The sequence below is a fragment of the Piliocolobus tephrosceles genome, chromosome 11 (genome assembly GCF_002776525.5).
Source record: "Piliocolobus tephrosceles isolate RC106 chromosome 11, ASM277652v3, whole genome shotgun sequence".
NCBI lineage: Eukaryota > Metazoa > Chordata > Mammalia > Primates > Cercopithecidae > Piliocolobus > Piliocolobus tephrosceles.
Genome location: NC_045444.1, coordinates 105,009,292 through 105,033,718, shown reverse-complemented (window position 1 = coordinate 105,033,718; position 24,427 = coordinate 105,009,292). Strand labels below are relative to the sequence as shown.

Genomic DNA, 24,427 nt, shown 5'->3' with positions numbered 1-24,427 from the left:
TGGAGTGCAGTGGCATGATCTCGGCTCACTGCAAGCTCCGCCTCCCGGGTTCATGCCATTCTCCTGCCTCAGCCTCCCAAGTAGCTGGGACTACAGGCGCCCGCCACCACGCCCAGCTAATTTTTTTGTATTTTTAGTAGAGACGGGGTTTCACAGTGTTAGCCAGGATGGTCTCGATCTCCTGACCTCGTGATCTGCCTGCCTCGGCCTCCCAAAGTGCTGGGATTACAGACGTGAGCCACCGCGCCCGGCCCGCTATGTTTCTTTTCATCACTGGTTGCAAGCTGATTAGCTTTGGCCTAAATTTATATGTCTCAAATAGGACCTTGTTGAAAGCAAAAAGTAGCACTAACACAGACCAGTATCCTTAATTGTTGTACTCTTTTACTGTAGAGCTGTAGGTTCAGTGAGTATGAGATCTGCCTTTCAAGACATTAATATGACCGTGTTTATCAAATATTTTACTAAGGCATAAAATGGTCACCACCTTTCTAATCTGTAATATCGGTATTCTTACCTCCCTACCCTCTTACTAAGCCACTGCTACGTACTTTAGGTTTGTTATGGTAGCACCCCACTTTTAATAACAAATTTTGTATATTCAAGGTCTAGTTGAAGGGAACAAAATTCACTCTAGTGAGTTTATGCACAAAGGTATTTGTACACAATAAATATTAAATGGCTTACAGAATCATTAGGATAGTTGAAAAGACAGGCTCTAAGTTAAGTTTTCAGGAATTATTTTGAGAGGTTTGCCTCAAACTAGATCACCAAAGATGCTCCCAGCTATTCTTTCATGAAGCTAACAGCTGAATTGGAATCTGTCATGAAAGCTGTCATCTCTAGAACCATGCTGTCACTTCTGAGATTGGAAACCCTGTGCAGAAAAACCAAGGTGATATTTAGCATCAAAAATAGTGGAATAGTAACGCTTCTGCCTTATTTACACTTTCCAAATCTTGCATGTAATTGCCTTATTTTATTTTATTTTTTTAACAACAACAAAAACAAATTTATCTTTAATTATATCAATATTTGTACATATAAAGACGAGTTGAGTTTCAGGATTCACCGAGCTCCAGAAATTGGCATCCTCAAGCCCCAATAGCTAATAAAAAAGATAAGATAGTAACCTATCTTACCTGGCCCTAAAAACTGGCATCCTCGAGCCCTGACAGTGGCCCATAGATTGGCAGACAACTGCTGAGGGTTCTGGTGCTGTAATATCAGTTCTGTTACAGTTCTTTCTCCAAGGGAACGAGCTGCTTGCATGGCTCTTACACGACCTTCTTCCTCCACCAGTTGACAGTTTACAAGTGTCACCAGTTTCCTTTGCATTGGATGGCTCAGTGCACTCTGGTTCAAACTAGCTACACCTTTACCTCCACTTTATGGTTTTAAGTAGAGTACCAAATCTTCAACGCATTTCTTTGCAACCTCATAGTGTTTATTCTCACCTAGATTACTTAACTTAATTGACTGATGATCTGGTACCTGGGCTCCAACTAACTGGAGAAGTGCGAAGTTGATAGGAAGTACATCAATATCTGTGTTGATAGCAGTCTGGTCAAAAGGACAAGCTTTTCGATGAAGTTTATTCAAGCGGGTCTTGCAAACAGTGTGTGAACAACCTAAACTGATGGGTTTGTGCACATTCTCATCAAATTCATTATAGCAGACTGGACAGGACAGAAATTCTGTCCATTGAGCTGCCTGCACAGGCATTGTGGAAGCTGGATGCTCGGGTTAGCAGTCTAGCAGATCGTTATTTTGCTGTGTAGTGTTTTGTAAGCTGAGGGGGCCCAGGTGGGGTCGCTAAAGGCGACGGAGGCGCCTCGTCTGGCCGAGGCAGACCTTGGTGGAGATTTCAAGACCTCAAACTACATCGGGAGTTACAGGGACAGCCCCATTGGCGGTGGTGAAGGCCGCGATGGGGCCTCCTCCTCCTCCTCCCTCTCCCTCCACCTCCACCTCCTCCTCCTCCTCCTCACCACGGAGGCAGACCTCAATTGCCTTATTTTCAATCTGATCCAGAACACTAACTAAGAAATGTAGGGTTACTTTATTAGCATTCTTGGTTCTGCACATCAGGGAGGTACACCAGAACGTGGTTGTGCATGCCAGTCTAGTACATTCACTACACTTTTGGGAAGTCTCAGTTGTTCCAATTAGAAGTCTGTCTGATAAGCACTAGGTTACTGATCCTTGTTCTGGGTTACTAATACTTTTTACACCATCACATCTAGATTTTTTTTAAGTTTGCGCTCCTTAGAAGCTGACCTAGATGAGTATACTTGTGCAAATGACATTTAAAGCAGTGCTTATAGAGGAGACAAATAACGGAGTGGGAGAAGCAGGCCAGAGAAGAAGAGGAAGCCAAGGAAGAGTGTGATCTCAGGTAAAAGTACCACGGAGAATAGGCTTCATCTTGATCTAGCAGGGAAACTCTTGGGTTGTCCCAGCTTGAGGCAGGGAGACTGGGCTTTCATATTTTCATACTGGACTGTCTTTGCTTACCAGTTGCTCTGGCTCTGTCCAGGTGGGCAAAATGTTTTAAGTAGTTCAAATGCAGTCCTCTAAAGAACTACAGATGCTGACTGGTGAACCACATTGAAAATACACAGTTTAGGGGTGTGTAAAGGATAAAAAGGATCTTAGGGACTCTGATTGAACATCACCATCGTCCACTAAAAGAGTTGGTACTATGGTTCCCCCTTCCCGTAGCTTGTGCCGTTTATATTGACTCCTGTCTTGTATTAAGTTTATTCCATTTTGTCATGGATTCTTCATATTGTTGCTTCCCACTTCTGGGGAAGAATCTTCCAAAAGGAGGCTTAGTGGGATTAACTACAGTGTGTTGCTGCAGGTGATCTTAGGGCCCATATTGACATCTCTTCCTACCATCAATTCCATGCTTCCTCTATTAACACTTCTGCTCATCTTGATGGTTTGACTGAATGGCATTACCAAGATCTTCATCTGAGGGATTTGAACCTTTAGTCACCATGTGCTTGTCAGGCTGTGGTTGTTGTAATTGCCCATTATAATTACATGAGAGCTGTGCTTATTGAGCATGAGAGCATTAAAAGGCACCCTAGTGAATCCCCCTTATTCCAGATAAATTCCTCACTGCCCTCATTATATAGCAGCAACCCTTCTTCCTTATAATAGTCATTTACCCCTGCCAGTATGGTAACTCCTTTCCTTTTCTGTGAATCTGCCTGCATGAGGAGCTCAAAATAACTAAGTAACAGCCATAACTTCAGGTTTAATTGTTCTTTAACTGTCCTTGATTAAAAAGCACCCCCTCTGGGAACTAGGACCCACAAAATCTAATTTGGAGAGACATAAAGCACAAATTCTCCAAGTGAGTTATTGAAAAATAATGGCAAATGGGGCTACTCCTGCTTCTACTTCTTGGTTGCTGGACCCATGTATTTTTTATAAATGGAATAATTTGTTGGTATCTTGAAGGCCACCCTATTCTTAATGAGATCCTCTGCATACTGCACTTTTAAAGGGTATTGCCGCACTTTATCTGGCCAGCAGCTTTGGGGTAGTACTGTAGGTGGTAGGAACTGTGGATCTTCTGGTCATATGCTGTTGTTGTACCTCCTATTCTGCAAAGTAGAATCCTCGTTCTGAGGTACTATGTGAGTTTTCTTGTTAGTGAATGAGATACTTCTGAGTCCTTGGATAGTAATGCTGGTCAAGGCACTGTAGACAGCATAGGCAAATGTATATAGTAGTTCCCCCTTATGCATGATTTTACTTTCTATGGTTTCAGTTACCGATGGTCAACCTTGGTCCAAAAATGTTAAATGGAAAATTCCAGAAATAAATAATTCATAAGTTTTGTTTTAGTTTTGAGACAAGGTCTTGCTGCAGCCCAGGCTGGAGTGCACTGGTGTGGTCATAGCTCACTACAGCCTCCAACTCCTGGGCTCAAGCAGTCAAGCCTCAGCCTCCCAAATAGAACTGTAGGCATGCAGCAAATGCCTGGCTAGTCTTGGCTATTTTTATTTTTGTAGGGATACAGTCTTGCTATGTTGCCCAGGCTGGTCTTGAACTCTTGGCTTCAAATAATCCTCCTACCCTAGCCTCCCAAAGTGCTGGGATTATAGGTGAAAACTACTGTACCTGGCCCTAATACATAGGTTTTAAATGGTGCACTGTTTTTAGTAGCACAGCGAAACCTTGAGCTGTCCCATTCTATCTGGCCTGGGATATGAATCATTTCTTTGTTTAGTGGCTCCACACTGTATATGCTACCCGCCCATTAGTCACTTAATAGCCAATCTTGGTTATCAGACCAACTGCTGTGACTATTGCTGTGTTTATGTTAAGTAACTCTTATATTACTTAATAATTATCCAAAGCACCACAGTAGTGATGCTGGCAATTCAGATGTGCCAAAGAGAAACTGTAAAGTGCCTCCTTTAAGTGAAAAGGTAAAAGCTCTCAACAAAGAAGGAAAAAAAAGATTTTTTTTTTTTGAGACAGAGTCTCACTCTGTCACCCAGGCTGAGGTGCAGTGGCGTGATCTCAGCTCACTGCAACCTCTGCCTCCTGGTTTCACACAATTCTCCTGCCCCAGCCTCCTGAGTAGCTAGGATCACAGGTGCGTGCCGTCATGCCCAGCTAATTTTTGTATTTTTAGTAGGGATGGGGTTTCACCATGTTAGCCAGGCTGGTCTCGAACTTCTGACATCGTGATCCGCCCACCTTGGCCTCCCAAAGTGCTGGTATTACAGGCATGAGCCACTGCGCCTGGCCAGGTTTTTTATTTTTTTGAGATAATCTTGCGCTATTACCCAGGCTGGAGTGCAGTGACACAATCTTGGCTCACTGCAACCTCCGCCTCCTGGGCTCAGGCAATCCTTCCACTTCAGCCTCCCAAGCAGCTGAGACTACAGGCATGCACCACCACACCTAGCTAAGTTTTGTATTTTTTGTAGAAATGGGATTTCACCACATTGCTCAGGCTGGTCTCAAACTCCTGAGCTCAAGTGATCTGCCCGCCTCAGCCTCCCAAAGTGCTGGGATTACAGGTGTGAGCCACCGTGCCCAGCCAATAAAAATAATCTTTTGCTGTGGTTGTGAAGATCTATGGTAAGAATAAATCTTCTATCCATGGAATTGTGAAGAAGGAAAAAAAAAATGTATGTTAGTTTTTGTGTTGCACCTCAAACTGCGAAAGTGCAGCCACAGTACAGGGTAATTGCTTAGAATGGAAACTAAGGGCAGGTCGGGCACAGTGGCTAATACCTGTAATCCCAGCACTTTGGGAGGCCAAGGCAGGTGGATGGCTTGAGTCAGAGTTCAAGACCAGCCTGGGCAACATAGCAAGATCTCATCTCTACAAAAATTAGCCAGGTGTGGTGACATGTACCTGTAGTCCCAGCTACTTGGGAGGCTAAGGTGGGAGGATCACTTGAGCCGGGGAGGCAGAGGTTGCCGTGAGCCAAGATCACACCACTGTATTCCAACCTGGGCAGCAGAGCAAGCCCCTGTCTCAAAAATAAAAAAATAAAGTAGCATTAAATTTGTGGGTGGAAGCCATGAACAGAATTTGTTCCAGTTGGTGGCAGTTGAGTTCAGTACTATCTGTGGTTTCAGTACTATCTGTGAATTTCATCATATTCATTGTGGGTCTTAGAACATGTACCCTGAAGACAAGGGGGAACTACTGTGTCTAGAGTATTGTCAGTCCTAATAAGGATTAATTGCTGTCTTTTTTAGTGTGGAAAAAATCTGATATAATCAATTTGCTACCAAATTCCTCAAGGAATGCCCTTGGATCAGGGGCTCGGTCTTTGCTGTTAACCAATTGGACATTAAGCAGCCACAGTAGATAAACCTTGGTGAAGGGGAACCCATTTTCTATAGCTGCTATCTGCCACCATAGCTGTTATATTATTCAAGGTCCCTTTGTGGAAATAATAGAATGTCCAAGGACAGAAGCTGGCTGACATGCACTGGACATATTATTCATGGTCCCTTTGTAGATAACAGAATGTCTAAGGACAGAGGCTGGCTGACATGCACTGGACAAGTTATCCTGCTGATTGTTTAGTGTCTCTTCAGTGTTGTTCTCTGGTGAGCATTAACTGTAAAACAGATTACTCTTTGTCCATACTCCCATAAGTCTATCCATATACCTCTTCCATAAATCATTTCTCTCTGATCTTCTAGGCTCGCTCGTTCCAAGCCCCTGACTATTCATCCAAATCATTTGCCACCACCCAGGAGTCTATGACGCACTTCTCTGTCCATACAAAGTAGATGATGAGATGCATGTCTCAAAGCTCTGCACAGTGGAGGATTTCCCCTCACCACTATCTTTCAAGGCAGTCCCTTAGTGGGACTATAGTGCAGCAGTAGTTTATTTGCAGTTTGTACCAATGTACCAAGATGACCTATCCATTAATAAGGCCCAGGTTTACTCCTCGTTTCAGCTTGACGTTGGAAATGCCCCTAAGGCATGTTCTTGTCATCTCTGCTTTCTTACTTGGGCCCAATTCCAATATACCTGCTTCCATTTTATGATAGATTGCTGTTGTACTCTCCTGGTCTTATGACTTCATGGGTGTGATAGCTCCCAGCTCCTGATGGTTAGCTCTGGTTGCACAGTCCCTTGATGACCATCAATCAGTCAGATGCTCTGTCTCTTCCAGGGCTTAATAATATGCCAAGAGTAATATGCCATACTTTACAGATAAGGTGTAATTTTGGCTGCAGACAGCATGGTCTTGCTCTACAAGGTCTGGACTGCAACTCTCCTGTGGGTGACTCTCCACATTGTCTTTGTCCTTTAAGTTGGTAATTGGCTCAACTGAGCCTGTCTTCTCTCTTGAACACAGAAATACTCAGCATCAGCCAGTCAATACCATAGTCTTTTTGATGATTATTTACCCCATATCACCTGCATCTGTTATCTATTGCTGTATCCAAACCACTCTAAAATTTAGTGACTTGAAATAGTAACTATTCATTTTTGCTTATGAGTTTATGGTCACCTGGGTGGTTCTGTTTATCTAGACCCAGTTTGGCTCACAGTACCTGGATTCTAATTTTGTTATGCATCTGTGATCAGTAGATGGTTTGGCTAGAGTTTGACTGATCTAGGATGGACTCACTCATTTAACTGGCCATTGGGTAGTGAGGGTGATTGGGCTATTCCACTGTTAACAGGCTAGCCTGGGATTATTCACATAGCAGTGGCAGCGTTCCAAGAGAGTGAGTGGAAACCTGTAGGGCACCTTTAGGCTTAGGGTCAGAACTCACACAGTGTTAACTTCTGTCACATTGTTTTGGGAAAAGGAAATCACAGGACTAGCCCGATTAAGGGATGAAGAAATAGACTGAATTTATGATGAGAAGCTTGAATATAGGGAGTGAAATAATTTGGGACATTTTTTTTTTTTTTAATTTTTTTTTTTTTTTTTTTTTTGAGACAGAGTCTCGCTCTGTCGCCCGGGCTGGAGTGCAGTGGCCGGATCTCAGCTCACTGCAAGCTCTGCCTCCCGGGTTTACGCCATTTTCCTGCCTCAGCCTCCGAAGTAGCTGGGACCACAGGCGCCCGCCACCTCGCCCGGCTAGTTTTTTTTAGTATTTTTTTTTAGTAGAAACGGGGTTTCACCGTGTTAGCCAGGATGGTCTCGATCTCCTGACCTCGTGATCCACCCGTCTCGGCCTCCCAAAGTGCTGGGATTACAGGCTTGAGCCACCGCGCCCGGCCGAATTTGGGACATTTTTAAAACAACTTTATTTTTTTTTTTTGAGACGGAGTCTTGCTCTGTCGCCCAGGCTGGAGTGCAGTGACCGGATCTCAGCTCACTGCAAACTCCGCCTCCCGGGTTCTCGCCATTCTCCCACCTCAGCCTCCTGAGTAGCTGGGACTACAGGCGCCCGCCACCTCGCCCGGCTAATTTTTTTTTGTATTTTTAGTAGAGACGGGGTTTCACCGTGTTAGCCAGGCTGGTCTCGATCTCCTGACCTCGTGATCCACCCGTCTCGGCCTCCCAAAGTGCTGGGATTATAGGCTTGAGCCACCGCGCCCGGCCTAAAACAACTTTATTAAGGTACAATTTACATACCATGTAATTGACCCATTTTAAGGGTATGTAAGTCAATTATTTTTAGTAAATTTTTTGAGGTATGTTGCATCATCATTATCTAGTTTCAGAACATTTCCATTACCCCAATAAAATCTATTGTGTAATCATTCTACCACATTTCTAAAATACTGGAGATACTGCCTGAGCCCTATCCTTCTCTACCTTATTTCATCCTAATTCACCAAAGATGAAAATCTTAGCAATTGTAACACTATAAGATGTCAGAGGTATTACTATCAGCAACAGAATTTGTGTTGCCATTGCCAAACAAGGGTCCAATTCCAGAATCCTATCCTTAGAGTGTGCTTCCTAGGCCCACTTTTAGTACCAGCTGTTGTAGATTATGTTGCCCAGAAGCAGAATCTGAAATGGAGATTAGTGTGTATATGAATTACTGAGGAAGTACTCCCAGAGAAGATAGTGAAGGGAGTAAGGAAAGCAGTATAGTTAAGGGCAGGAAACAAAGCATGGATGTGATCCTGGAGAAGTCACACAAGGACCTGAAGGTTAGTCTTCATCCTGATATTAGAGAAATCTGTTATGTAGTTCCCACCATAAAGTTGTTTTAATCCAAATCAAGAGAGGTGGGCTTCTCTCTTGAGAAGCGCCTGGCTTTGTTTGTGACTCTGAGATTACAGGCAAAGTATCTCTAGTAACTTGAGGGCAGTCCTGTGAAGAAGAGCCCTTGGTACTGGCTATCAAAAACATAAGTTGGTGTGAAGGTATGGAAGAGAGAATACAAAAATGAGTCAGAGGGAATCTAGGTGGAGCACACTTAGGCATTGTCTGCCACAGGCTTACTTCATGATGGTTCCCTTTAAATTAGCACTGTTAAAGCATGAACATTTATTTGAATGGATGCTCTCTACTTATATGGGTTGAGGTATTTGAAAATAATACGGGGAGAAAAGGGCTTTTAACTTTGTATTCATGATCCTAAAGAATTTTAATCAATATAAATTAAAATGCTGTTGCCACTAATCTAATAGTATTTCTATTCATGTGGAATATATAGTTTTGATTTTGATTTTTCTTTTCTTTTCTTTTTTTTTTTTTTGAGACGAAGTCTCGCTCTTGTCACCCATTCTGGAGTGCAATGGCGTGATCCCTGGCTCACTGCCTCCTGGGTTCAAGTGATTCTTTTGCCTCCTGGGTTTAAGTGATTCTTCTGCCTCAGCCTCCTGAGTAGCTGGGATTACAGATGCCTGCCACCACTCCTGGCTAATTTTTGTGTTTTTAGTAGAGATCGGGTTTCCCATGTTGGCCAGGCTGGTCTCAAACTCCTAACCTCAGGTTATCCACCCGCCTCGGCCTCCCAAACTGCTAGGATTACAGGCTTGAGCCACCACGCCCAGCCTGATTTGTTTTTCTTTGTAAATCTATAAACTACCAAGCTTGAATAGTTTACTTTTTTTTTTTTTAAGACTAAGTCTCTCTCTGTTGCCCAAGCTGGAGTGTAGTCACGTGATCTCGGCCCACTGCAACCTTCACCTCCTGGGTTCAAGAGATTCTCCTGCCTCAGCCTCCCAAGTAGCTGGAACTACAGGCATGCGCCACCATGCTTGGCTAATTTTTGTATTTTTAGTTGAGACGGGGTTTCACTATGTTGACCGGACTGGTCTCAAACTCCTGAACTCATGATCTGCCCGCCTCAGCCTCCCAAAGTGCTGGGATTACAGGCGTGAGCCACCGTACCTGGCCACAGTTTACTTTTTAATTGATTCTTTTGGTCTTAGTAGCTGAGTCATTTTATCTGGTCTTGCTTTTGGCCAAGAAAATCTAATAATGTCTTTGATTTGACTTTTGTTTAAAAAAAATCCTCCTTTACTTTTGCTAAGTTAATCAGAATCACGGATTGAATTGGCTCTTGAGATGGTAATTAAAGATTATTTTTGTAATTCTCATTTGTTTAAGTCATTGACCTTTTGAGACTAACAGTCTTGTAGCTTAATTTTCAAGCGTATCAATGAATTCAGCACTTGAAATGTAAATGTTTTAATGACAACTATTTAAAATTAAGAACAATATTTTTATACACTTGTACTATATTGATGTAAAATTATTAACTATAGGAACAACAAGGCCATGACAGATCCTTCCAGAAAGTATTTAACCAGCAGTAGAGAAAAGCAGCTGACTTTGAAACAGTCAGAAGAGAATAGGACATCAGGTAAGTGTTTGATCTTACAATAAGTAAGGTGCTCATTTATTATATATTTATTAGACTAGAAATAAAAACCTAACCCTGGACATACATCTGTATATTATTTTTATTTTTATTTATTTATATATATATTTTGAGACGGAGTCTCGCCCTGTCGCCCAGGTTGGAGTGCAGTGGCACAATATCGTCTCGCTGCAACCTCTGCCTCCTGGGTTCAAGTGATTCTCCTGCCTCAGCCTCTTGAGTAGCTGGGACTACAGGTGTGTGCTATCAGGCCTGGCTAATTTTTGTATTTTTAGTAGAGACGAGGTTTCACCATATTGGCCAGGCTAGTTTTGAAATCCTGAATGCAAGTTATCCACCTGCCTCTGCCTCCTAAAGTGCTGGGATTACAGGTGTGAACCACCATGCCCGGCCTAATCTGGTGTTAGTTATTGGGTGCCGATTTGTACCCAATACTTGGCTAAAATATTTTAAAGTATTAGAAATCCAGTTGGGACCAGCCTGGGCCATACAGCAAACAGATGGTATTGTCATCTAGGTTTCACTGTTCCATTTCTAGAGCACAGGCAAGTAGATTTAGCATAATTCTTAAGGGCCCTAGTATTTTCAGTATGGTGAGGATTGGCTTCAGCTTCAAGTCCTCAGCCACATGAGCCCCTACCAAGAGAGTCAGCCTGTCCTTTGAAACTTTGAAGCTAGGCATTGATTTCTCTCTAGCTACGAAACTCTTAGGTGGCATCTTCTTCCAATATAAGGCTATTGCATCTACATCGAAGACCTGTTGTTTAACGTAGCCACCTTCATCAGTGATCTTAGCTAGATCTCAATAACTTGCTGCAGCTAGTTATTGAGTAGTTGCTTAATAACTCAGTAGTTGCTGCTTCACTTTGTATTTTTATACTGTGGAGATGGCTTCTTTTCTTAAACCTCATGAACCAGCTCTTACTAGCTTCACATTTTTCTTCTGCCTCTCTCAGCCTTCATAGAATTAAAGAGAGTTAGACCTTTACCCTGGATTAGGCTTTGGCTTAAGAGAACGTTGTGGCTGGTTTGATCTTCTGCCTAGACCACTAAAACTTTGTCCACATCAGCAATAAGGTTGTTTTGCTTTGTTATTCACATGTTCACTTGCGTAGCACTTTTAATCTCTGTCAAGAGCTTTTCCTTTGCATTGGCTGTTTGGTGCAAAAGGCCTAGCTTTCATCCTGTCTCAGCTTTTGACATGCCTTCCTGACTGGGCTTAATTGTTGCTAGCTTTTTATTTAAAATGAGATGTGCAACTCTTCCTTTCACTTAAAAACATAGAGGTTGTCATAGGGTTATTAATTATCCTAATTTCAGTATTTTGTCTCAGAGTAGCGAGGCCCAAGAAGAGAGACAGAGATGGGGTAATAATGACTGTTTGGTGGAGCAGTCAGATAAATTGAGTTCACCATCTTATATGGGTGCAGTTCGTGGTACCCCAAAACAGTGACAATAGTAACATCAAAGATCACTGATCACAGATCACTGTAATAGATATAATTTAAACGTTTGAAACATTGCAAGAATTACCAAAATGTGACACAGACATGAAGTGAGCGAGCATATAGTGTTAGGAAAATGACACTGATTGACTTGCTTGGTGCAGGGTTGCCACAGCCTTCAATTTGTTTAAAAAAAAGAAAATACAAAAAAACCTGCAATATCTGTGAGCCACAATAAAGCAAAGAGCAATAAAATGAGGTATTCCTGTATTTGATGAGAAGGAAAAAAAGAGTTAAATATAATCAGGGCTAATGTATACTTTCATTATTAAATGAACTTGAATGGTTGATTTAGGAATTACATTTTTCCTTTGTTCATTTGTTTTATAGGGCTTTTACCTTTGCAGTCGTCATCCTTTTATGGTAGCAGAGCTGGATCCAAGGAACACTCTTCTGGTGGCGCTAACTTAGACAGGTATGCATTGGTTATGACTTGTGAAAAACTTCGGAGCTCTTTTTTTCAGAATATCGAATGATGGGATAGGCTATGTATTATCCTCTTAAGCGAATATGATACTTTAACAAAATTGATGAGACTCATAGAATCCTGACATGTTAGTTAGAAAGTATTCTAGAAATGGGCTGAGCACAGTGGCTCACACTGTAATCCCAGCACTTTGAGAGGCTGAGGTGGAAGGATTACTTGAGCCTGGGAGGTCAAGGCTGCATTGAGCCATGATTATGCCACTGTACTCCAGCTTGAGCAACAGAACAAGACCCTGTCTCAAAAAAAAAAAAAAGAGAGACAAGATCTCACTATGTTGCCCAGGCTGGTCTCAAATTTCCTGACTTGAAACAATCCTCCCACCTCAGCTTTCCAGAGTGCTAGGGTTACAAGTATTGAACCATTGCTCCTGGCCTCTACAGAATTTTTTTTTTTTTTTTTGAGACCAAGTCTCGCGCTGTCACCTGGGCTGGATACAGTACAGTGGTGCTATCTTGGCTCTCTGTAGCCTTGCCTCAGCCTCCCACATAGCTGGGATTACAGGTGCCTGCCCACAAGCCAAGCTAATTTTTGTAGAGACGGGATTCTACCATGTTGACCAGGCTGATCTCAAACTCCTGACCTCAAGTGATCTGCCTTTCTTGGCCTCCCAAAGTGTTGGGATTATAGGTGTGAGCCATCGCGTCTGACCACTCTACAGAAAATTTTTTAAAAATTTAGCTGGACGTGGTGCTGTGTGCCTGTAGTGATAGCTACATAGGAGGCTGAGGTGGGAGGCGCTCTTAAACCTGGCTCTGGGAAGTTTTGTAGTGATACTGTAGATTGTGACTGACAACGTTATCAGACTGTGGACCAATATATATTCTACCATGCCATGTGGATGAACATCCTAAGATCTCTCTTCTGAAGCATTTTTATTTTCCTTTTGTTGCTGTTGTATTTGTTAAGCTACCTTCACAAATTTAGGAATTTCCCTTAAAAATCAAAAGCTGTATTACATCAGTGAGTGTCTTTTATTAATAAATTAGAAAAGGCTAGTTGGATATTTAATTGCTGATTCTATGGATAAGCTTTTTTTTTTTTTAGATTTATTGGATATAAATATATAAGATACCTGCTAAGCACTTGTTGAGAAAGTGTGACCATGCAATGCAGCGCAGAGGGGGTGATGGTTTTAAATGTAAAAAGTGAGGGTAATGGCAAATGCCCATCAATGATAGATGGCATAAAGAAAATGTGGCATATATATACCATGGAATACTATGCAGCCATAAAAATGGATGAGTTCACGTCCTTTGCAGGTGAATGAAGCTGAGAACCATCATTCTCAGCAAACTGACACAGGAACAGAAAACCAAACACCACATGTTCTTACTCATAAGTGGATGTTGAACAATGAGAAGACAAGGACACAGGGAGGGGAACGTCACACACCGGGTCTGTCCGTGGGTGGGAGACTAGGGGAGGGATAGCATTAGGAGAAATATCTAATGTAGATGATAGATTGATGGGTGCAGCAAACCACCATGGCACGTGTATACCTATGTAACAAACCTGCACGTTCTACACATGTGTCCCGGAACTTAAAGTTTAATTAAAAAAAAAAAAAAAGGTGAGGGTAATGGTAGTCTAACGTAGATGCTATATAATGGTGACCTATTAAGTCATATGATTGATTGTTTGTTTGTTTGAGATGGAGTCTCGCTCTGTTGCCCAGGCTAGAGGGCAGTGGTGCAATCTCGGCTCACTGCAACCTCTGCCTCCCGGGTTCGAGTGATTAGCCTGCCTCAGCCTCCCAGGTAGCTGGGATTACAGGTGCCCACCACCATGCCCAGCTCTTTTTTTGTATTTTTAGTAGAGACAGGGTTTCACCGTGTTAGCCAGGATGGTCTCGATCTCCTGACCTCATGATGCGCCTGCCTTGACCTCCTGAGTGCTAGGATTACAGGTGTGAGTGTTTAGAACAGCTCTTTAAGCTAGTAAACCAGAGTGGAACAGTTGTGTATAAGTACTTTGGGTTGGAACCATAAATGTGCTGCTTTCCTACTCTCTGAGTATAGTGCAAAGACATGAAAATGGGACAACAATGATTAGCCTCTGCTTTACTGTTACCTGCATGGGGCCAGAATTGTGACCACTTAAAGTCCTATGCAGGGTAGATGGCCAGGCAGAAGTAAATACTAAGTCCTTGTCAAGAAGGCTTGGTCATGGAATATGGCAGGGAAACAGAGATGATAAAAGTAAATGAAATGAAGAGACTTACGTTGGTCTTCTTGGTGTACCCTCCATATCTTAACAATATTCTGGAAGAAAAGACTAAGGAAAATAAAGGCAAGGAGATTGGCAAAGAAGTAATAAATGAAAATGATGAAAGTTCTCACATTGAAAAGCCTGAAAAAATACCAAACAACAAATACTTTTTTAAAAGGCCACATCTTGTCAAAAAATAACAGATGTCGGTGAAGTTGTGGAGAAAAAGGAATGCGTATACACTGTTGGTAGGAGTGTAAATTAGTTCAACCGTTGTGGAAGAGAGTGTGGCCATTCCTCAAAAACCTAAAGACAGAAATACCATTCGAACCAGCCTAGGCAACATGGTGAAACCCCATCTCTACTAAAAAGTACAAAAAAATTAGCCAGGTGTGGGGGCAGGTGCCTGTAAATCCCAGCTGTTCGGGAGGCTGAGGCAGGAGAATCGCTTGAACCTGGAAGGCAGAGGTTGCAGTAAACCAGGATCGCACCACTGCACTCTAACCTGGGCAGCAGAGCAAAACTCTGTCTCAAAAAATAAAATAAAATAACCATTCAACCCAGCAATCCCATAACTGGGTATATACCCAAAGAAATATAAACCATTCTATTATAAAGACACATGCATGTGTATGTTCACTGCAGCACTATTCACAATAGCAAAGACATGGAATCAACCTAAATGCCCATCAATGATAGACTGGATAAAGAACATGTGATATATATACACCATGGAATACTATGCAGCCATAAAAAAAATGAGATTATATCCTTTGCGGGGACATGGATGGAGGTGGAGTCGATTATCCTTAACAAACTAACACAGGAACAAAACCAAATGCCGTATGTTCTCACTTATAAGTGGGAGCTGAATGATGGGAACACATGGACATACAGAGTAGAACAACACACACACCGGGGCTTGTTGGAGGGTGAGAGGAGGGAGAGGATTGGGGAAAATAACTAATGAGTACTAGGCTTAATACCTGGGTGATGAAATAATCTGTATAACAAACCTCCATGCCACAAGTTTACCTATGCAACAAAATTGTACATGTATCCCTGAACTTAAAATAAAACTTAGAAAAAAATTTATATTGTAAAATTTTAGATGCTACCAGAAAGAAAATACATCCTCTGTAAAAGTGGAGAAATCAGATTGACATTAACAGTATTGGAATAGGAAGCAGATAGTTTGATATTATTAGCAGAGTAACAGTATCAAAAACTTCTATACCTAGCTAACTATATTTCAAGAACATAGACAAAGAATGCAGTATTTATTTATTTTTGAGGCAGGGTCTCACTCTGTCACCCAGCCTGGAGTGTAGTGGCATAATCATGGCTCACTGCAGCCTCAGCCTCCTAGGCTCAGGTGATCCTCCCACCCACAACCCCCCCAGTAGCTGGGACTACAGGTGTGTGCCACCACACCTGGCTATTTTTTTGTAGACATGGAGTTTCACCATGTTGCCCAGGCTAGTCTCAAACTCCTGGACTCAAGTGATCCACCTGCCTTCGCCTCCCAAAGTGCTGGGATTATAGGCAGGAGCCACTGCACCTGACCAAGAATGTTATTTTTCAGATGTGCAAAGACAGATAGAATTCATTCATCAAGAAGAAAACTGAACAAGGAAGTAGTGGTAAGAAAGTGAACAAAAACAATTTTAAACTATATTTTTTATTCTAAATATTTTTAAAGTTTGTCTTTTTGCTAATAAGTGAATGTGGTAGAAAATTCAAACGACATAGGGTGTATACAGTAAAGAAGATGTAAATCTTCTTTTCTTTCCTAACTCCTAGTATTCATTTTTCCTTTTTAGACATAACCACTGTTACTATTAATAAGATCCTTCTGGCCGGGCATGGTGGCTTACGCCTGTAACCCTGGTACTCTGGGAGGCCAAGATGAATGGATCATCTGGGGTCAGGAGTTCGAGACCAGCCTGGCCAACATGGCAAAACCCTGTCTTTACTAAAAATACAAAAATTAGGCAGGTGTGGTCGTGGGTGCCTGTAGTCCCAGCTACTCAGGAGGCTGTGACAGGAGAATCACTTGAACCTGGGAGGCAGAGGTTGCAGTGAGCCAAAGACATGCCACTGCACTCCAGCCTGGGTGACACAGCGAGACTCCATCTCAAAAAAAATTAAGTAACATCCTTCTGGGGTTATTTTATGTGTGTAAATACATCTTGATATTTTCTATCAAAGGAGGATGTTGTTGGATTAAAAGCAAATAAGTAATAAAACATTGGACAATAGAAGAAATACAGGAGTAGAGAAGATTCAGGGAAATTAAAACATTTCAAGCTTTAGTTTCAGAGGAGGCTGCAATTACATAGACACGTTAAAAAGTTAAAGATGGCTGGGAGTGGGGCAGTGGTTCACGCCTATACTCTCAGCACTTTGAGAGGACGAGGTGGAAGGATCACTTGAATCCAGGAGTTCAAGACTAGCCTTGGCAAGATAGCAAGACCCCCACCTCTACAAAAACAGGAAAGGCTACATAACTAATCTAGGAATGTAATAAAACCTTGTGACAGCAATGTGAGAAGAGAAAATTATAGATCATTTTTCACATGTAAACACAGAAGAATCCAAAATAAAGTATTAACAGTTGAATCTAATAGGGCATTGGAAATGATACACAATGACTGAGTGCGGTATATCCCAGAAATCAAAAGTAAACATTAGAAAACTTTTGGGATTGTGCTAGATTTTTAAAACTATTTGATAGCCATTGGTGATACCTACTTTTAGCATATTAGGAACAGAGCATTATGTTCCTAGTTGGATGAAAAGTTATCTGTCAAAAACTTAAATCACATTACAGTTATGGAACTTTGAGAAGCATTCCCATCAAAGTCAAGAACAGGGTGATATTGTTCTGAAGGTTTTAGCCAATGCAGTAGGACAAGAAAATGAAATAAAGAGGTTTGGGGATTGAAAAGGGGAAAAACTGAATTGTCATAGTTTGCAGACAGTATTATCTGTTAAATATTTAACACAAAGAGAATCACCAGAGGTTATTAGAACAAATGAAAGTGCTCAAGGCCGAGTACGGTGGCTCACAGCTATTATCACAGCACTTAAGGAGGCAAAGGCAGGGGGATAGCTTGAGCCCAGGAGTTCAAGGCCTGCCTGGGTAACGTAGTAACATCCTGTTCTCCACCAAAAAAAGATGAAAAAAGACCCCCCCAAGAAAAAAGCTTTATAAGGTTTCTGGAATACAAGATCAATTCACAAAATTAATGGTGTTCTTAAATCCAGCAATAATAAAATGTAAACTGTAACAGAAAACAGATTGAGTATTCCTGATCCAAAAATCTGAAATCTGAAATGTTAGAAATTTTTTGAGTGCTGATACAATGCACAAAAGGTCATGATCAAAGGAAATGTTCGCTGGAGTGTTTCAGACTTTCAGATTAGGGATGATCAACCAGTAAGCATAATACAAATACAGTATTTCAAAATATGAAACTCTTTTTTTTTTTTTTTGGGAGACGAAATCTCGCTCTTGCCCCACAGGCTGGAGTGCAATGACGCGATCTTGGCTCACTGCAACCTCTGCTTCCTGGGTTCAAGCTGTTCTCCTGTCTCAGCCTCCCGAGTAGCTGAGATTATAGGCGCCTACCACCACGCCTGGCTAATTTTTGTATTTTTAGTAGAGACGGGGTTTCACCATGTTGGCCATGCTGGTCTCGAACTCCTGACCTCAGGTTATCCACCTGCCTCGGCCTCCCAAAGTGCTGGGATTAGAGGAGTGAGCCACCATACCCGGCTCCAATTTTTGTATTTTTAGTAGAGAGGGGGGGGTTTCACCATGTTGGCCAGGCAGGTGTCGAACTCCTGACCTCAGGTGATCCACCCGCCTTGGCCTCCCAAAGTGCTGGGATTACTGGGATTACAGGTGTGAGCTATTGCACCTGACCCTGAAACTCTTCTTTCCAAGCATTTCAGGGATACTCAACCTGTACTATTTATAAGAATTACAAAATCAGTGAGGTAGATAGGAATAAATCTAATAAAATATGTTTTTTGTTTGTTTGTTTTGTTTTTTGAGACGGAGTCTCGCTCTGTCACCCAGGCTCGAGTGCAGTGGCGCAATCTCGGCTCACTGCAAGTTCTGCCTCCCAGGTTCACACCATTCTCCTGCCTCAGCCTCCTAAGTAGCTGGGACTACAGGTGCCTGCCACCACGCCTGGCTAATTTTTTGTATTTTTTGTAGAGACAGGGTTTCACCGTGTTAGCCAGGATGGTCTAGATCTCCTGACCTCATGATTCACCTGCCTCAGCCTCCCAAAGTGCTGAGATTACGGGCATGAGCCACCATGCCCAGCCTAAAATATGTATTTTTATGAAGAAAAGGATTACTAGGGGACATAACGGAAGACCTAAGTAAACAAAGCTCAAGGGTATCATTTATCTCCAAATTAATAAAAAAAATTAAGGTAGTTCCATTGAAGTCTCACAAAGTACTTTTTACGGAACCCCCCACAAAAAAAAAAAAAAAAAAAAAATTTTTTTTTTTTTTTTTTGAGGTGGAGTTTCCCTCTGTCACCTAGGCTGGAGTACAGTGGCACAATCCTAGCTCACTGCAGACTCTAACTCCTGGGCTCAAGCAATCCTCCTGCCTCAGCCTGCCAAATAACTGGTACTACAGATGTGTGCCACCATGCTTGACTAATTAAAAAAAGAGAGAGATGGATGGGGTCTCTCTGTGTTGGCCAGGCTGGTCTCAAACTCCTTGCCTCAGGCAATCCTCCCTCCTTGACCTCCCAGAGTGCTGGGCTTACAGGCATGAGCCAGTGTGCTCAGCCTTAAATTCTATTTCTTATAAGTAAGCTTATAAGAATAGCCAAGATAATTTTGAGGAAAGCTTAAGAAGATAGCTTGAATGGCCAGATATTAAGACTTAATGTTGGTGTGGTGTGGTGACTCACCCCTATAAATCCTAGCGATTTTGGGAGGCCAAGGCAGGAGGAGCCCAGAAGTTTGAGACCAGCCCTGGCAATATGGTGAGACCCTGTCTCTACAAAAAAAAAAAAAAATTCGCCATATGTGGTGGCATGGACTGGTAGCCCCAGCTACTCAAGAGGCTAAGGTAGGAGAATCACTTGAGCCCAGGAGGTCGAGGCTGCAGTGAGCTGTGATCACGCCAATGCACTCCAGCCTGGGCAATAGAACAAGACTTTGTCTCAAATCTAGAAAAGACAATGTTAAGTGAGGTGATTATTACAGAGGATGCGTTAGATTTAATCATTAATCCCTGGAGCAAAGTAAAGACCCAGAAACAATCTTGTGCATATATGGGGACTACTTGGATCATGGTACAGGTGAAATTAAAAATTAGTGTAGGATCCAGACTTGTTAGTCAGGTGGGGAAAAAATTAACAAATATTGCAGCCATAAAAAAGAATGAGTTCATGTCCTTTGCAAGGACATGGATGAAGCTAGAAGCCATCATTCTCAGCAAACTGAGAAAAGAAAACCAAACACTGCATGTTTTCACTCATAAGTGGCAGTTGAACAGTGAGAACACATGGACACAGAGAGGGGACTATTACACACTAGGGCCTGTCGGGGGATGGGGGGCAAGGGGAGGGGAGAGCATTAGGACAAATACCTAATGCATGCGTGGCTTAAACATAGATGATGGGTTGATAGGTGCAGCAAATCACCATGGCACATCTATATCTATGTAACAAACCTGTACATTTTGCACAGTATCCCAGAACTTGAGGTAAAATTTAAAAAATAAAATCTCTAGCTCTAAAGGTAAGGAATGCATGGGTTAGTGGAATAAATTAAATGACACTACAAATTCAGCAGTTGGACAAAATCTGAAAGTAGCCTATTGTATTAGTCTGCTCTCACATTGCTATAAGGAAATATATGAGACTGGATAATTTATAAAGAAAAGAGATTTAACTGGCACACAGTTCTGCAGGCTGTACAGGGAGCATGGCAGCATCAGCTTTTGGGGAGGCCACAGGGAACTTAGAATCATGGCAGAAAGCAAAGTGGGAGCCAACACTTAGAGAAGGAGGAAGAGAGTGAGAAGGGGGAGGTGCCATACACTTTTAAATAACCAGATCTCATGAGGACTCTATCAGGAGAACAGCACCAAGTTTAGCACCAGGATAATACTAAAGTGTTCACGAAGGATACACCTCCATGATCCAGTCACCTTCCACCAGGTCCCACCTCCAACACTGGGTATTAAGATTTTACGTGAGATTTGGGCGGGGACAAATATCCAAACTATATCAGCTATTCTGAGGGACAGCTGGCCTGATCTCTTCACCAAGTTGATGTCGTGTAAAGTAAAGGGTGCAGGGAGTCAGGAGAGCACTCTTAAAGGTTATAAGTGATTTAAGAGATATAAAAACCAAATGTAATATATGGACTTTGATTGGATCTTGATAAGAATAAACTGGGAATAACACTTTTTTGTAAAGCTGTTGGCAAGGGCCAGGTGCGGTGGCTTATACCTGTGATCCCAGTACTTTGGGAGGCTGTGGTGGGCCGATCACCTGAGGTTGGGAGTTTGAGACAAGCCTGACCAACATGGAGAAACCCCATCTCTACTAATAATACAGAAAAATTAGCTGGGTGTGGTGGTGTATGCCTGCAATTCCAGCTACTCGGGATGCTGAGGCACGAGATTCACTTGAACCTGGGAGGTGGAGGTTGCAGTGAGCCGAGATTACTCCATTGCACTCCAGCCTGGGCAACAAGAGCAAAACTCCATCTCTGGAAAAAAACAAAACAAAACAAAACAAAAGCTGTTGGCAAGGTTTAAATATGAGTCAGGTATTAGATGATGACAATAAAGAATTGTTAATTTTGAAAAAAAATTTAACATATAAAAATTAAGAGAAAAAAATTGGCTAAGCTCAGTGGCTCATGTCTGTAATCCCAGCACTTTGGGAGGCTGGGATGGGTGGGCGGATCACATGAGGTCAGGAGTTTGAGACTAGCCTGGCCAACATGGTGAAACCTCGTCTCTACTAAAAATACAAAAATTAGCCAGGCATGATGGCACACACCTGTAATCTCAGCTACTCAAGAGGCTGAGGTAGGAGAATTGCTTGAACCCAGGATGCAGAGGTTGCAGTGAGCCTAGATCACGCCATTGCACTCCAGCCTGGGTGACAGAGCAAGACTCTGTTTCAAATAAAGGAAAAAAATAATGCAGGAATTTTAAGAGCATTGAAAAACTGACAGGAGGCTGGTGTGGTGGCTCACACCTCTAATCTCAGCACTTTGGGAGCCTCAGGTGGGCGGATCATGAGGTCAGAAGTACGAGACCTGCTTGGCCAATGTGGTGAAACCCTGTCTCTACTAAAAATACAGAAAGTAGCCAGGCGTGGTGGTGTGTGCCTGTAATCACAGCTACTTGGGAGGCTGAGGTAGGAGAACAGCGTAAACGCAGGAGGCAGAGGTTGCAGTGAGCCAAGGTCCCACCACTACTGCACTCCATCTATCCTGGAACAGAGGGAGACTCCATCTCAAAACAAAACAAAACAAAACTGACAGGAGTGTGAGGAATTACCAAACCAAGAAGGGAGGAGGAAATCCAGAGAGTTCCCAGGCACGTTGGCTGAACCAGAAGAGATTGCTGAAAGACCAAGCAGTACTTTTGACGCACTCATGAATCTAGAAGGACAATAGAGGCTAGGATCTACCAATATAGGGAGCCTAGAGTTTACTCCACATATTTCAATGTATACTGAAGGGTTCCGCCTGGGAATAAGGGTGAGCTAGATGTAAGCCAGCCTTTCTGTGAATTTTATTCATCTGTATAGCCCAGTTATTGCAAGCACTGAAATTTAATTAAGTTGATTATAAGTGGCTAGTATCCTAGATGATTGACAAAATAAATGTACTAAATGAAAACTATCTCTAGGGGAAGACATTTTCCTACACCTCAACGTATTTCTGTAATTCTAAGATGTACACTTTTTTCACATTAGTATTTATTTATTTATTTATTTATTTTTTTGAGATGGAGTCTCGCTCTGTCGCCCAGGCTGGAGTGCAGTGGCTGGATCTCAGCTCACTGCAAGCTCCGCCTCCCGGGTTTACGCCATTCTCCTGCCTCAGCCTCCTGAGTAGCTGGGACTACAGGCGCCTGCCACCTCGCCCGGCTAATTTTTTATATTTTTTAGTAGTGACGGGGTTTCACCATGTTAGCCAGGATGGTCTCGATCTCCTGACCTCGTGATCCACCCGTCTAGGCCTCCCAAAGTGCTGGGATTACAGGCTTGAGCCACCGCGCCCGGCCCACATTAGTATTTAAAATGGAAGTATAGGCTGGACGCGGTGGCTCATGCCTATAATCCCAATACTTTGGGAGGCTGAGGCAGGTGGATCACGAGGTCAGGAGGTCAAGACCATCCCGGCTAACATGGTGAAACCCTGTCTCTACTAAAAATACAAAAATTAGCCGGGCATGGTGGCGGGTGCCTGTAGTCCCAGCTATTCGAGAGGCTGAGGCAGGAGAATGGCATGAACCCGGGAGGTGGAGCTTGCAGTGAGCTGAGGTCGTGCCACTGCACTCGAGCTTGGGTGACAGAGTGAGACTCTGTCTCAAGAAAAAAAGAAGGAAAAGAGGTATATCAGATGTTATGACATTTTAAATTGCTGCCAGGAGGCAGTTGTAACATGGTTGGCATTACCTGCACATGAGCAGACTTGGTTGTCATTTGTGGTATCACTGAAAAACTGTATTTTTTAGTCAGACCATTTAAAATGACCACTTAAGAAAGGGCAGCGAATTCTAGTTGTGATCTGAAAATCTGTGGGCTTCTTCTGGTAAGATTAAAATAACCTCAGTATTAGACCTTGCCAAATGAATGTCGTTGGCTTAGAAGAAAACTCCCGGAGACATAGTGTGGCACTATTTACTATTTAGAAATGCAACATTAAAAAAAGAAAAGAAAAAGGAAATGCAGCATCATTACACTGCTGGGCTTAATTGGAGGAAAAAAGAAAAGAAAAAAAAAAAACAAAAAAAAAACATCACCTTTGTTTTTAGTAGCCCAGGCAGCAGCACTGTTTGGAAAAACTGAAAATCTATGACCCTGGGTGGGAAAAAGGATTCAGAAGATTCAGATTCTGAATGTGAGTTATTAGAAATACCTTAACCAGTTTTATATTTTTCTTTTTGTATAAGAGCAACATGATAAAAATGCATATCTAGTTGCATAAAAAGCTTCCAGTAAGAAGTAAAAATTCTAAGCCATAGAAGTCATTATATACTTTGGTTGGGATTATTTTTTGTTTCTTAGTACTACCTGAAATAAATGTTATGTCTTACAATTAGCTGTATCTTAAATTTGATTAAATGCTGTTCAGTGTCCAGACATGCAGCAAGACAAGTTAACATGAATTATTACTAGAAGAAACAGTTTAGATCGGCAGTGGACCACAGGGCTCCACGTATTCTGGAATTAATGTCAGTGATTATAAAAGAACAATATTTAACACATCAAAAGAAATAAAGGAGATTTCTGTAGAAAACCTAAAATTCTGAAATTATCACAGATTCTAAAAAATCAAATAGAAAATCTAGAAATGAAAAATACAAAAACTCAAGTCTGTTTAGGATGGTTTTTTTCCAGCATATAAAACATAATGGAGACCAGCTTCGGCAACATTTATGGGGAAATCTCATCTCAACAAAAAATAGAAAATTAGCCAAGCATGATGCCTTGCACTTGTGGTCCCAGCTACTTGGGAGGCTGAGGTGGGAGGATCGCTCAAGCCTGGGAGGTCAAGACTGCAATGAGCTGTGATTATGTCACTGCACTTCAGCCTGAGTGACAGAACCAGACCTTATCCCAAAAAAAAGGCCGGGCGCGGTGGCTCAAGCCTGTAATCCCAGCACTTTGGGAGGCTGAGACAGGCGGAT

The 24,427-nt window shown here is 42.3% G+C and overlaps 1 protein-coding gene and 1 pseudogene across 4 annotated transcripts in view; one reads left to right on the top strand and one right to left on the bottom strand.

Moving 5' to 3' along the window:
* USP37 (ubiquitin specific peptidase 37) overlaps nucleotides 1–24,427 on the top strand; it is a 121,021-nt gene that overhangs the window by 27,895 nt on the left and 68,699 nt on the right. For all 4 annotated transcript variants that reach the window (XM_026454735.2, XM_026454737.1, XM_026454734.1 and 1 more), the window contains 2 exons: nucleotides 10,193–10,290; nucleotides 12,144–12,228. In XM_026454735.2, coding sequence (XP_026310520.1) covers nucleotides 10,193–10,290; nucleotides 12,144–12,228 — 183 coding nt within the window. The remainder of the gene's footprint in view (nucleotides 1–10,192; nucleotides 10,291–12,143; nucleotides 12,229–24,427) is intronic.
* On the bottom strand, nucleotides 1,069–1,795 carry LOC111548590 (annotated as a pseudogene).